The following is a 13,000-nucleotide window of genomic DNA, read 5'->3' on the forward strand; positions in this document are numbered from 1 at the left end:
TGAGTTTCAGTGTCAATGTTATTTTCTTGCAAAATAATAATCAGCATGAAAAAGAAGCAATGATTATTCTGACGGGAATTCTCATTGCCAGACGCCATGTGTTCAGGGAATTTAACATTAATTAAAAATCTAGGTATACAGCTAATGACACAATCTTGCAACATGCCCAGTCACATTAAGTGTGACGACAATCTATTGGCTGTCTTGTGCTTGAGTTCTTTGTCAGAACTAAGATGATTTAAGTTTGGACTTTTCAAAAGGAATCAACCATGATTATAAACACATGCTGTTGAATTAAGCACTTGCATATTAAATATACAAGTCAAGCCAGAACATGAAGTGTGACCTGCTCCAGCTCTGCAAAAAGGTGTATTAAAGATGTGCAATGCAAAAATGCTTAACTGCATATTCCATGTGCCGAGAGTGAAAATATTGGGAAATATTTTGAGGCCAATTGCTTGACCAGAAAGCCTCTGTTACTAAGGAAAACCAAGTATTTATTGTAAGTTTAATGTTTCTGTTTAAGTTTAAAGGGCATTATCTTACAAAGCATGTGTGATAAAATGAAATTATATGAATATACAAATGGCAAATAACTCCAAAATGCAAAATGCCAATGGAATGAATTATAAATCAAATGAAAGCTTAGGATGCGAGCAATTTGATTATATATATAACTCAAATGCAGAAAAAGTCACAAAATACACCTTTTCGCAGAGCTGGTCACAAATAAAATGTTCCAAACTCATACTCAGTGCTGAATGGTGCATCATACAAAAACTACCCAGCTTGTGCTGTCTGATTGAGCAAAGTTTGTATTCACACTGCCCATGCAAAGGTCAAGACTTTCAGTAACCACTCTGTATTCATTAAACACTCTGCATATGGCATAAAACAATTTAAAAGGGGACCAGTCAGTTACTGTCAAGACAACAGAAAGTACCCTGTTCTTCATTTGTATCACCGTAGAGGTTTCAGAGACCACTGAGTGATTTTGATGTTACAATGACAGGTAAATTTTGTTCTGTCCATTTTTGACTGCAAAAGGGAAAATCAATTTTCTGAAAACAACTTATTCCCTGTATAACATGTTTTTAGGTGTTGAAATGCATGCAGAAATTGACACTGAATGAGGAGAAACTGCTTCGACTAGCCTCCTCTACTGTATTTTGGACTAGGAATATGTGACTGCACAGCATGTAATGAGCTGGGTACTTTGGACAGTACAAGATTGACCCCAAAAAATTCAAATAGGGGAGACAAGGACTACTGTTAGCCGGTATCCTTGCTTTTGTCTTTCTTGTCCTTGAGCTCATTGGACCGTTCCTCAGCCCTTGCTGCGGCATCACGTGCTTTCTTGCGGCTACGTTTGGATTTCTCCCCCGGTCGGTGCTCGCTGCCCCCTTTGCCCCTGGCAGTTCCCCCCGTGCCGTTCTCATTCTTGCCTTGACCTCTGTCTTTTTCTTCCAGACGGGATGTGTCACTGGGCTTCCTGTCCTTGGCCATGACTACTGCCTTGGAGTCTAGGTTCTCTTGAATCCTGTCGGATTTCTCGTCCTCCTTCTCGGAGCTCTTGACCTCTTTCATTACTACTTTCCTCTGTTGAAGCAAAGACAACAGAAAGTTAAAAGTGTCAAGTCCGTGAAACACTACAACTCCCACATTGAAACAATAGAAATGGAACACTTATTAACTTCAAGCAACTTCAACTGTCTTGAACAAAAAACTTTCCATGCAAAAGGTACAAATACATATTTGACACAATGCAAGCCGCAATCCATTTTACTGTCATTCCACAGTAGACATTTCTGCAATTATTTGAAGGCTGAAAACGTAAGACACAAGTCTTTCTTGTGACTTTTTTCAGTGATTGGTGGGGAATGTTGACCAAGAATCTTGTGACAGAGAGAGGCAACTGGTTATATTACGAGTTTGGTTATAAAGAAAACCGAAATCATCAGTCCAGATTGAACTTCTATACAGAAATGCTCGCTTCACATGAAAACTGAGGATACAAAGTTTACGATTTTTTACTTGTGACCCAGTTAAATGGAAAATCATTATTTACAACTCATTTACAGTGAACGCCCCCTTTTGTAAATGTTAGAAAAACAACAGAAATGTAGAGATAGTAGGTGAACAAGCAACAATATTGGCCGATTGGTGATCCTCTGACAGTAGGCATTTTGGAACAAAAAGGAGCAAGTCAACTTTTGTTAAAGATTTACTTCCAACTATGGCTGATTCACAATATAGTGCACAACTAAGAAGTTGCCACAGAGAGGCCATTTTTCATTTTTACGGATGACAAAAGCATGGCTGCTTTGAGGCACTTTGCATTTGAGCATACGTCAGTCGACAACTAGGCAAAATTTTTGATAGATTGGGATATTCAAGAAACAGAAAGAAGAGGATTAATTAAAACTCTTTCTTGAAATACACTTTAATACAAATCTTCTTCCCCGCAAACAAACATTTGGAATAGTTTAAGTTCCCCAATACATCGTGAAAAATGGCCTCTCTGAAGCAACCTCTTGGTGGTGCACTATATTGTGAATTGCCCATTTTGCGTAACATGCACAGCAAAATCAAAGCAAAATTTCTCCACACTGACCACATGCTACGACACCATGGTCTATTGCTTGGACAATGGCTGACCCTGTAGAGTACAATAAGTGTGCAGTTGGCTAGCTGGACAACAACTTTGGGAGTACAGTAAAATCTCGATAAGTCGAAGCCTGTTAAGTCGAAACTCTGTTTACCTCGACGTCTTTCTGTATTCCCGACAAAAGAATAGGCCTTTATGTACAATAAACTATCCGTAACTCGAAACGTCAATACCACTAAAGCCGCTTTTCTCGAAGTTTTGGTAGGCAAATTAAAAAAAAACACTGAAGAATGATGAAAAAAAAGTGATGAAAGAACGCTTGCCTTCATTATGAGGCATTATTGTCACGCGTACGAATTTTCTTTGATGAGCCGCGCATGTTCACACGGGCTGCCATTGTCACGTCGACAAGCACTGGGTGGGCATCAACCGCAACCGTAAAATACATCAGGCATGAATGATGCGCCCTCAAGCGCTTTGTACATGTTTCACATGACCCAGCACGGAAACCCTGACCGACTGGCCCGCGCGCTGCATTTATGCGGTAACAGCCCGATCAAGCAAAGCAAATGAATGAATTCTCAAGACATAGACACAGGTACCGGTACATAAGTTAATTGGTTTATTGTTTATTAATGTACCACATACATGTAAACACATGTTTAATGATGACGTTTGAGGAAAACTTGCACAGTAGGGATAGCCTAAAATCCACTTCATGTTCGACTCGGCTTGCAGGCCAACTGCCGTAAGCCAGTAACGTTGCATAAGCACTGAAGCGAGTAACTTTCAATAACTCGAACGTCAGATAACTCAAACTTTTCGTCCATTCCCCTGAGCTTCGACTTATCGAGATTTTACTGTAGTTACCTGTAGGCTTGGGATGTGACTCAGGTCTCTCTTCATTGCATATGCATCCTCCCCGTCAGCATAGTACTTGGGCTCAATCTCACTGATTCTGAATTATAGCAACGATATAATAACAAGAAATGTGTCACATGTACAGAGGTGTGACAAGGGCTAAGTGTCCAGCAGGGGCATCCGGGGGTGCACACAAGTTTTTCAAGGGAGGCACTGCCAGAAAATAAGCTGCAGCTACATTTCAACTGAGATTATTTGCAGATTTCAAGAGGGGCGGGGGCATGGGCATCCACTGCACATGTACCTCTAGCAAACTGGCTTTAAAAAAAGAAAAGCATGAAATAACGGGTGCTCCAGACCTGCGGGTTGTCTTTTAGCTGTCCTTTGAGTTCCATGAATTTAGTCCACTTAGACTTGAGTTGCCAGAAACACAAAAATGGCACTTCCAACTGATTACCAATTAACAGCAAGCAATGAAATCTTTACACCTGGAATGCTGTCTCTCCAGAATGAATTTTCCAATGACGGTATTTTTCATACAGTTTGGTTTCAACTATCACAACCATGAATACTGCTTCAATTATTCATGTTCACACGGAACTGTCTTTAAGTCTACGTATATGCAGCAGCACAGGATCTGACAGAAATGGGCCATGAATCTTTGACCTTAAATATATACATGTGGGAACAATTATCTATCAACTGAAGTAGCCAGCCCATGTGTATGTTGGCAGCTCCCAGTTTCCCATGGCATGTGTTCGTCAGAAGCCACTGAATCATACATCTACATGTATGTCCCATGTGGTCAGGGATCGCAGTGAAAGTCACAATGCTTGAAACATTTTGCAATGCTGCTAGACGGGGAGGCAGCCTTATTTTCATCATTAAAAATCATTCATCACATCAGGATTCTTGGTGTTCCCCAAACCCCACAGAGTCTCGATAGAGCACCTACTTATTAAGCATGTTTACTGCTTCATGACTTTACTGCATCATTTGAATCACGTTCCAGCATTTTGTGTCCTCGCCAAAGCTTTCTATATCCAACTAACAATGGCTCGCAGTGAAATATCTTATTGTACTCACGAGAATTTCAGAGTATGCTGGTACAGCTGCAGGGCAGCCCGATTGCTGAAAATAAGGAAAAAAGAACAATTACAATTTATTCAGTGAATTTCATGCAGCCACTGGCTGGCGGCTTCCATAAGTGCATGTGTTATTTCATGCCATAGCCAAGTAATTCGGAAAGAGTCTATTTGTCTGTACCTGGCTTCCAGAATACAATGTCGGAAACACAGTGGCTGTGCCAACCTTGCCATATTTGTGTGGACTTGAGAACAAAACAGGTCCACATAATGTACAGTAGGTTGTGCGAACCTTGTGTGGACACAGCCAGGTCATCGCAAGGTTCCCCCCATCAGAAAGACAAAGATGCGTTTAAAGGCATTTTAGGATCAGGGTAAGCTGTTCAAGAAAAATGAGTAAATTTAGCAACTTCTCTTAAGTGCAAGAGAAGAAAGGGATGTCCACACCACATATGCATCATAAATGTGTGTGAGTGTGTGTGACTCTTAATGCTTGCCAGTGCAGGAAATTGTTGTGTGCGCATTGCTCTCAGATCACATCATGTGAAGGGGCTCTTTCTGCCCAACTGAAATAAACACTTAATAGTATACTCCCAGTCTGGTGGAGAATATTTTTTTATATTCCTGCGGGCCATACTCCTAGCATTCCTGTGTTTAACATGAAGAACACACTCAAATCTTGGATCTACCTATTTTTTCCATTATTCTTACCTCATCCGGACGTGGAGAGACACGTATTTGGCATTGAAGCATTCCACCATGGCCCGTGAGGCTTGATCCATAAGTTTCTGGGCTAGACCAAGGCGTCGATGTGACCGCTTAACAGCCTGCAAAATACAATAGAAAGGTGCTGTTACTTGGCGCTTTGTATTCTCTCAAATCACATATACAGCAGTCCACAATCATGAAGTATGACATAGCGCAGTGGTCCATGTCACTCATTCTATGGTATGGTGTAGTATGGGACCCTTCAAAGTTGTCAACATTTTCACAGTGGTACACAGTGGTACTATTTTTCAAGACCCCCCTCCCCCCAAACTAGTACTTATCGACATTTTTCCCCGGTACAAAATAAAATTATGTTGTTAAACGTTGATGCTGTGTGTGGGAATGATGTGTCACAATGTCAAAGGATATATAGTGGGCCGTTTTGCAATACTCTGCTTCGTCCCTGTTAGAGGCTTCGTATCTGAAATCAAGCCCCAATTGTGGGCTTGAAGTGTTAAAATAACATCAGAGTAATGTAATGTTTGACTCTTTTGAATTCTATTTGCTATTGCGTAGCACTATCATACTTATTAATGCTCTTACAATTCCAAGTCATGAAGGAAAAATAGATGAAGCCTCATTCGGTTCCGGAGTTGAGTATTTGAAAACGGCCTGTACTGCTGGTGTGTCATGCTGTATTTACTGAGCTGAGAGACGTGGTTGCGCTGATCAGCTGGGCTCGTGTATGCACACTGCATGTACGTACATTGTACGTTGAACTCCACGGTTGAACCACTGGGCCGCGGCGGGCCAGGTAGTCTTGGTCAAGACGTTGTTGTGTTGTTGATACATGAGAGGGCGCCCATAAGACGAAATGGAATGCATGAACCACAACTAACCATGCCAGAAGTTGTAGTTCGTGCTTTCCAGCTATTTGTCTTGTTGGCGCTCTCTCATGAATCAACAAGACAACAACGTCTTGACCAAGACTACGGGCCGAGCTGCGTTACAAGGGCAAGGGAAGCCGTGGGCACAACGTATGCGAACCTTCCCGATTTACTCTCCATCGGAGCCAGCTTTCAGCATGCAACCAGTGATTACATAAATGCTTGCTTTTTCTTGAATTTTCATATTTTACATTTGAATGAGAACACTTCTGAAAAATCAACATTTTACAGGATCCCAAAACAGCCCACGACCCCCTCCCCCCTTTGTATGCTTTGTACAAACGTGAAAATGTTGAAAACTTTGGACGGCCCCTAACATGTATTTCCACTGATAACGGTAGGTTTATATATTCTGAGTTTAAAAGCAATTCTTGAGGAAGTGGTTCTTAGCTGCCTTGGAATGATTCTGGTTGTTTGATGAAAGACCGTTTTAAGGCTGGAAGTGACGAGACAATTTTAGACTTTTTAAATTGTCAGGTTGATTTGAAAACAAATTTCAATTCTTAGTTTATTCATGTCGTAATTGCAACTAATTCTTGAGACTCTTACAGCATTGTTACAACTATTGTCGAGTTATTCTTGGTCCACAATCATACCAAATCATTATGAATGCATCAAGAACTGTATGAATATTGTGAGAATAACTTGCAAATTTTCAGATTTTCAAAGTGGCATAATGCTGTGCCATTCTGGAGGATTCTGGAGTTATTTGTATGATATTACTGACAAAATTGCAACTATTCAGTTTAATTCTGCACTAAATCACCATCAGTCAACTGGATTTGGTCTGATTCAGCTTCTAGATCATACCTGGTTCTTCATTATTCTTGATTATACCTACTGACAGCAAATCAGGGCTAATTCCCCCGATGCCATCAAGCATTTGAAATTCAGGAAAGATTAGGGTATTTGTGGCAATTGATTCAGAAATGTGTGAACCCAACTTTAATGACTGGGATGCCTTGAACAATGCTTACCAATGATGTAATGTGACCATGAGGCAACTCGTCTGGGTCTTCTTCCCTGCAAGAAAAATTGAGCCACACAGGAAAAAATGAGTTACATCACAAGTACATGTAACTCTTCTGTATAAGACACATTTGATTTAAGGTCTGGACATTAAAAGCTTTTGTGTAAACTAATGATGTGCATCAGTTGAACACGCCAAACTAGCCCGAAATATTACAGATTAAACTGAAAAATTTGACTCTACTTGACCCGACACAAAAGTAAGGTTAAAACTGGACCAAACTCACCCCCAAAACTCCCATGAATATGATGGCTTGGACAAATCATCCTATAATATGTCTGCTCTTTGTGCCTGAATTATTTTTGTCGCCTAATTCTTTTGGAAAAATATCTCGAGAACCAACAACCACTGCAATATCTCTAAGAGTTTTGCAAAACTGAAAACCAACTCGACCTGACTGAAATGGTGGAAAAGCAGACCCAACCCTTAGAATCTGGTTGCTACTACATGTGCGTTCTGCAGGTTTAAAGGCAGGAATAAGCCAATAGTATCTGACACATTGGTGAATTTTGGAGATGTTGGGAAGCTCCTTTTAAAACTTCATTGGGAATTACAGTAGAGAGATGTAAACTGACTTGCAACACTCATATTGACATTGGCTGCAGATGTATCCATCGCATATACATGACCTCAATACTGCCCGCTTACATCTTAGCGAGGACGTAGCCCACAATCTTGCCATTCTCATCTTCAGCCACATAGGACAACTGTGGCCAAGAGAGGCCATGGTAGAAGTAATATTTCATCTGGTAGTTCTCAGGGAGACACAGCAAGTTACAGTGCTGCATGTTAAGCAGATCCTCCGGCTGCAAACAAAAACAACTTGTGCAGAAAAATTTTTGTTTTTCATTGTAACATTTTTCCCTGGGTGGGGGAAGTTGGCATGATGGTTGATGGGTTTGGGGGTTGGGGGAAAAAACAACCTTTTTGCGATCTATGTAAATTTTGATTAAGCTGCATGTGACCTGTCACCACAAAATGAGCTGAAAGTCGGAATTTTCAAAAATTGAGATGTTGGTATTTCTGAGTTCAACAGAAAAAGAGCTCTCTAATGGCATGTACATGGAACACTTAGGGTAGAAGTATAAGGTGACAATGTGACATTATTCTGGCAGCTTTGCGTCTTTGTTCCTGACATTCTTTCAACATTTCAGACCAGGCATGCATAATGCTATTGTCAAAACTGCTGTGACAATGACATGTTTAACTATATGATCCTGCAAAATATTTGGAATTAAACAGGAGACGGGTTAGTCTTTCCAAATATTACAAAATCCCCAAATTAACCTTCACTTCAATATGACTTTGAACCTTCAAAATAGGAAAGACCGGAATGCGACTTTACCCTCATTTTGTCGTGACGGGTCACATATGGCAATGTACATCATGCACATGGCTGTCATTCTCATGGTTGGAAAAGCATCACATCTGCCTGAGTAACGCACAGCTGTGTGGCAAGAGGGCAACAGGTCACCCTTTGTGCCGCGCTGTTGTATGCTACATATGCTATGTGGCCCAAACTGGACACCAGCCTTCATTACATTACAGGGAAAATTTTTAAAATGAGCTTCTAGTGTGAAGACTTACAACTTAGGCTGGTTCCATGCCATACAAAAGATTGTTCAAAATAACAGTTGGGTTGTAATCAACAAGTGAAAATTGGAGATGTCGTCAAACCTGGTTTACATGCTATTCAGAAGTACAAGTTCCTGGAAATCTGATTGCAAAAACTGGCACTGGTCAAGAGCTAGAAACCACAAATATTTTAATTATTTGAATAATTCACGTTTTAACTGAAGTGACACTTGGCATGCCTACAACGTCTGGTACACACTACGTGTACGTTTCTTCAAGGGACATGCAAAGATTTACTCCAACATGTTTAATGTAAAAATCCTAAACCTGGCCTGAAATTGGTCCAATATTCAACCATTTCCTGTGCAAAATCTGCTGAAAGACAGGGTTTTAACAAAATGTGCTACTCGCATAAGTCCATACTGTTGCTTTTCTGACATGACACAGCATAACTTCGGGAAAACTTATTAAAGGTACATGTAGTTTTTACAAACTGTGCTTAAATCAAGAAATGCATGTAACTTTATTCAGCTTAATTACAGTCCCAAATTCTCTGATTTCAATATGATTTACACACACCCTAAAAAACAGAGTAGGCCCTAATTGCAAATTAATTCACCTTTTCCAACAATGAAAATATGAAAAGGCTTAAAGTTCAATTGGTATAGGGCATTGAGTAGTTATTCATTAAGAGGGAAAATCTTTTTGCTTTCCTTTAATGCTCAATACTTGAGAAAGTAAAACACGTTTTTTTTGTTGTGAAAGTCACAAAGCCCATCCCTGGCCCTTCACTGCCAAAAACACGTGCATGCATTGAGCCTAAATGGATGGGCCAGGTGAACATGTTGTAGGGGCCTTCTAGCCTAGGTTGGATTTTGTCTTCATTTACACTACGACTGAACGATTTGATTTGATTCGATTCAAGAAAACGTTTATTCCATACTCTTTTGAAAACATTACATTAATTTAATAAAGAGAAGTTGGTACATAGATATTGACAAAATAAATAAGCTTAAGAAAACGATGTAACATCTTCAAGGCTAGGGGCCTACATAATCGTATGTAAATGATAGGCCTAGCCCTACATGGAGCATGATTGATGATAGAGCAACATATATGAGCAGAAGAGCAAGCAACAGATAGGCCCATGGGCCTGTTTGTTTATTAATATTATTGGTTCCCTGGCATCTGAATCCACCCACTGGCACGACTAGAGCAAACGAGCTCTGGGATCAGTGATCGAGATCAAGATCTGTGTACAGCAACGGGCTCAACTAGCCCCACGAGTATGGAACGGAGTCTCACTCCCAGTCCATCCTACATGTAATCATGGAGGTAGAATCACATGATGTAATGGAGCGGGCCCCGCGGCGTGGAGCCGATTCAAGTGTCCGGAAACTGGGCTGGCACGGCTAGCAAAAGTATTAAGTTAGTATAGTACTCATAGTAGGTAGGCATAGGTGGTTTACTCAAGATTTCGAGACATTTACCAGCAAATGTAAATCGAATTCAATTAGAAAGATAATCTATCGTATCAAATTGTTACCCTTGCACATCGGACATTCATTTTGAAGATTTGGGTCTTCGGCAGTAAAGCAAATTCCGATTCACAGGCGGCACATTCGTTACGTTTACTATTAAGTAAATGCCAGAATGTTATCAGCACTAAACTGCATGGAAAGAAATGATATTTGTCGACGGAATTATTACGGTGGCTTATTTCCGCCAAGAACAATTTTTTGGTGCGACGTTGTTGCATGTACCACGTTACGACGCCGCAATTTAGGTTTTTCACGTGACGTCACATGACTGGCAAAGGCATTCAGGAAACGTTTTGTCATATCCGCGGAGGCGCGTTCAGTTTCGAATCTGTGGCAAATGCCCGGAATTTCATGTAGGCGCCAGAATGTTGAGCTCGAAGGCGCGCGCGTTTCCGAGCACATCTGTGAACGCTGATCGTCATAAATCACGTGATTCAAGCGATTGAAAATTCTCGGACGGAGAGCCAAAGAAAAAAAAAGTCTTTTGTCATTTTGCACAAAACGATTTCCAAAAGCAGCCAAACTTACTTAATCGGCAGGAATACGGGCGATTCACAATAATGCGCCACCAAGAGTTTGCAACGCATTGGCCAATCATAACGCGTGAAATTTGTCGACCCTTTCCAAAAGCCCATTGGGTCGACAAATTTCGTGCGTGGTGATTTGCCTACGCGTTGCAAACTCTTGGTGGCGCACTATTGTGAAACGGCCGTATTATGCTACAGTGTAATTTTAATGTGTTTTTGACGGGTGGGGTTAAGTAATGATGTAGGCCTACGGTGAAGGAATCCCCCAGGCCTCCTTAATTTCCAGTCGGGCACTCTTTATCTTATCATTCATGTATCTTTATACACTAAGGCCGTGTCCGAATCAGTTGGCTGCGGCTTGATATAATGCATGATTCTATGGGACCTGGCCGTGGATGCTGGCAAATACTCGGTGTAATTGCCGGCCATAGCCAATCGATTCGGACCTGGGTCCACGTCTGTGAACCTGATAAACGAAGTGGTCTTACGTCCTGCTTAGATATACAAATTGAAAACACTTTTAAGCAACAAACCGTGAGGGGTCAGTCTATTTCAGTGTCGGTGCATGCAGTGGCGATGGACATCGCATTATGACAAATACATGTAACAACTCATGCATCGTCACGTACTTGCCAAGAACAAAGGTGGATTAGAGTGATATTTCATTTCCTGAGCTGAAATTTTCCCCAATATCTTATGTGCAGCTTGTTTGTTATAGGTTAAAACAGAAAACAATGTACAGTATATCATTTACCTCATGAGAATTTTATTTTCATTTTGACTCTGGAGCTGAACTGTTTTTATTAATTTTTTCATAGGCTATTTGATATGCAACTTATTTCCTCTAAGCTAAAGCAGAAAACAATGTGCGCAGTATCTACCTCATGATAATTTCATTTAAAACCAGAAACTGGAGCTGAACATTTATTTTTCACATTGTATTTTTCCATGGTTGTCACTGTATTTGAACAAGTTCAATCTTGCCAAGAATAGAAGCCTCTTTTAGAAGCCTGAGACTTTTTTGGTATTAATTCATAGTTGTTAATTCACACTTCTCATAGTAACAAGGCCATGCGCTATAAAGTATATGTGCATGTACAAGTACGTGTACATCACTTCTAAGGGGGGAAAAAGAGAGAGAGAAAAAATGGTGTCGCTTTACAGCAAAATGTCGTCGCCCTGAAGGGAAATCGTCAATATTGCCGTCAATATTCATGACCAAATTCACGACTCGCTCTCTGGTCGCTAATATTGCCGTTAATATTTGCGACCAAATTCACGACTTGCTCTTCAGTCGCAAATATTGACGCCAATAATTTGCGACCAAAGAGCGGGTCGCAAATTGCGAATACTGACGTCGATATTTACGATGTCCCTCCAGGGCCACCACAGCAGACACTTAATTACAGTCACACAGCGCAAAACATGGCCCAATTAACCATTCATTCAGGATTGTCTTTTTTTCCCTGCAACACCCTGAAGATTACATACGGCTTCCAAAGCGATATATGGTAATAAGAATTCGGTCACCTCTAATCGTCAACACAAATTTCTGATGGCAGAATAAAATTGACTGCTGTTTTTTCGTCACCTCTAAAGCTATAGCTAGCTAGGGGAAATGGTTGCTTCCAATTGTTGAACGATTCAAGTTAGCATTAACACTAACGATTTTATGGCTTGCAAACTGTTTGCTACGGGCAATTTTTCTCCGCTTTATTCTTGGGTAATCCCTTACCGGACATTTAGCAGGTTTTTAAATATAAATTTATGATAAGTTTGCAGGTGAATTACCGACACAATACTGCAAAGTCATCGGCAGATGTTGATGTACCAACAATGTCAAAGTAACAGTGGGATTAAGGATCTTTGAACATTTGCTCCCTGGACGTATGAAGTTCATTATAATTTGCTTGTATATCCCGTTGCCAAGAAATGCGTCACCAGTGAAGATATGAAGGTAACTATGGAATGAATTGAATTGCTCATGATGTCCTTGAACATTGGTTGAAATGTACGTTGTGCACGCGTGGCCCAAAGCCAAAACCTGAGCCATAATACTTCGAGGAATCAATTCCAAGCACACTTTTTCGAGGACGGCCTACGGCCAGGAATCATTGC

General features: G+C 40.7%; 1 protein-coding gene across 2 annotated transcripts; it reads right to left on the reverse strand.

Moving 5' to 3' along the window:
- LOC110984911 (N-alpha-acetyltransferase 10-like) lies at positions 1 to 10,626 on the reverse strand. Of its 2 annotated transcripts, XM_022245541.2 has the most exons (7): positions 10,361 to 10,621; positions 7,888 to 8,045; positions 7,187 to 7,232; positions 5,266 to 5,381; positions 4,556 to 4,600; positions 3,479 to 3,566; positions 1 to 1,599 (listed from the first exon to the last, which is right to left on the reverse strand). In XM_022245541.2, the coding sequence occupies exons 1-7, from the start codon at positions 10,571 to 10,573 to the stop codon at positions 1,273 to 1,275; spliced, it is 993 nt and encodes a 330-aa protein (XP_022101233.2). In that variant the 5' UTR covers positions 10,574 to 10,621; the 3' UTR covers positions 1 to 1,272. The 2 variants fall into 2 exon arrangements, with proteins under 2 accessions (XP_022101233.2, XP_086991832.1); XM_087135706.1 differs by lacking the exon at positions 7,888 to 8,045 and having other exon boundaries at positions 10,361 to 10,626.
- Between the last annotated feature and the right edge of the window lie 2,374 nt (positions 10,627 to 13,000).

Source organism: Acanthaster planci, linkage group LG04 (assembly GCF_054643075.1).
Source record: "Acanthaster planci isolate LZ-2023a linkage group LG04, COTS_SCS, whole genome shotgun sequence".
Taxonomy (NCBI): domain Eukaryota; kingdom Metazoa; phylum Echinodermata; class Asteroidea; order Valvatida; family Acanthasteridae; genus Acanthaster; species Acanthaster planci.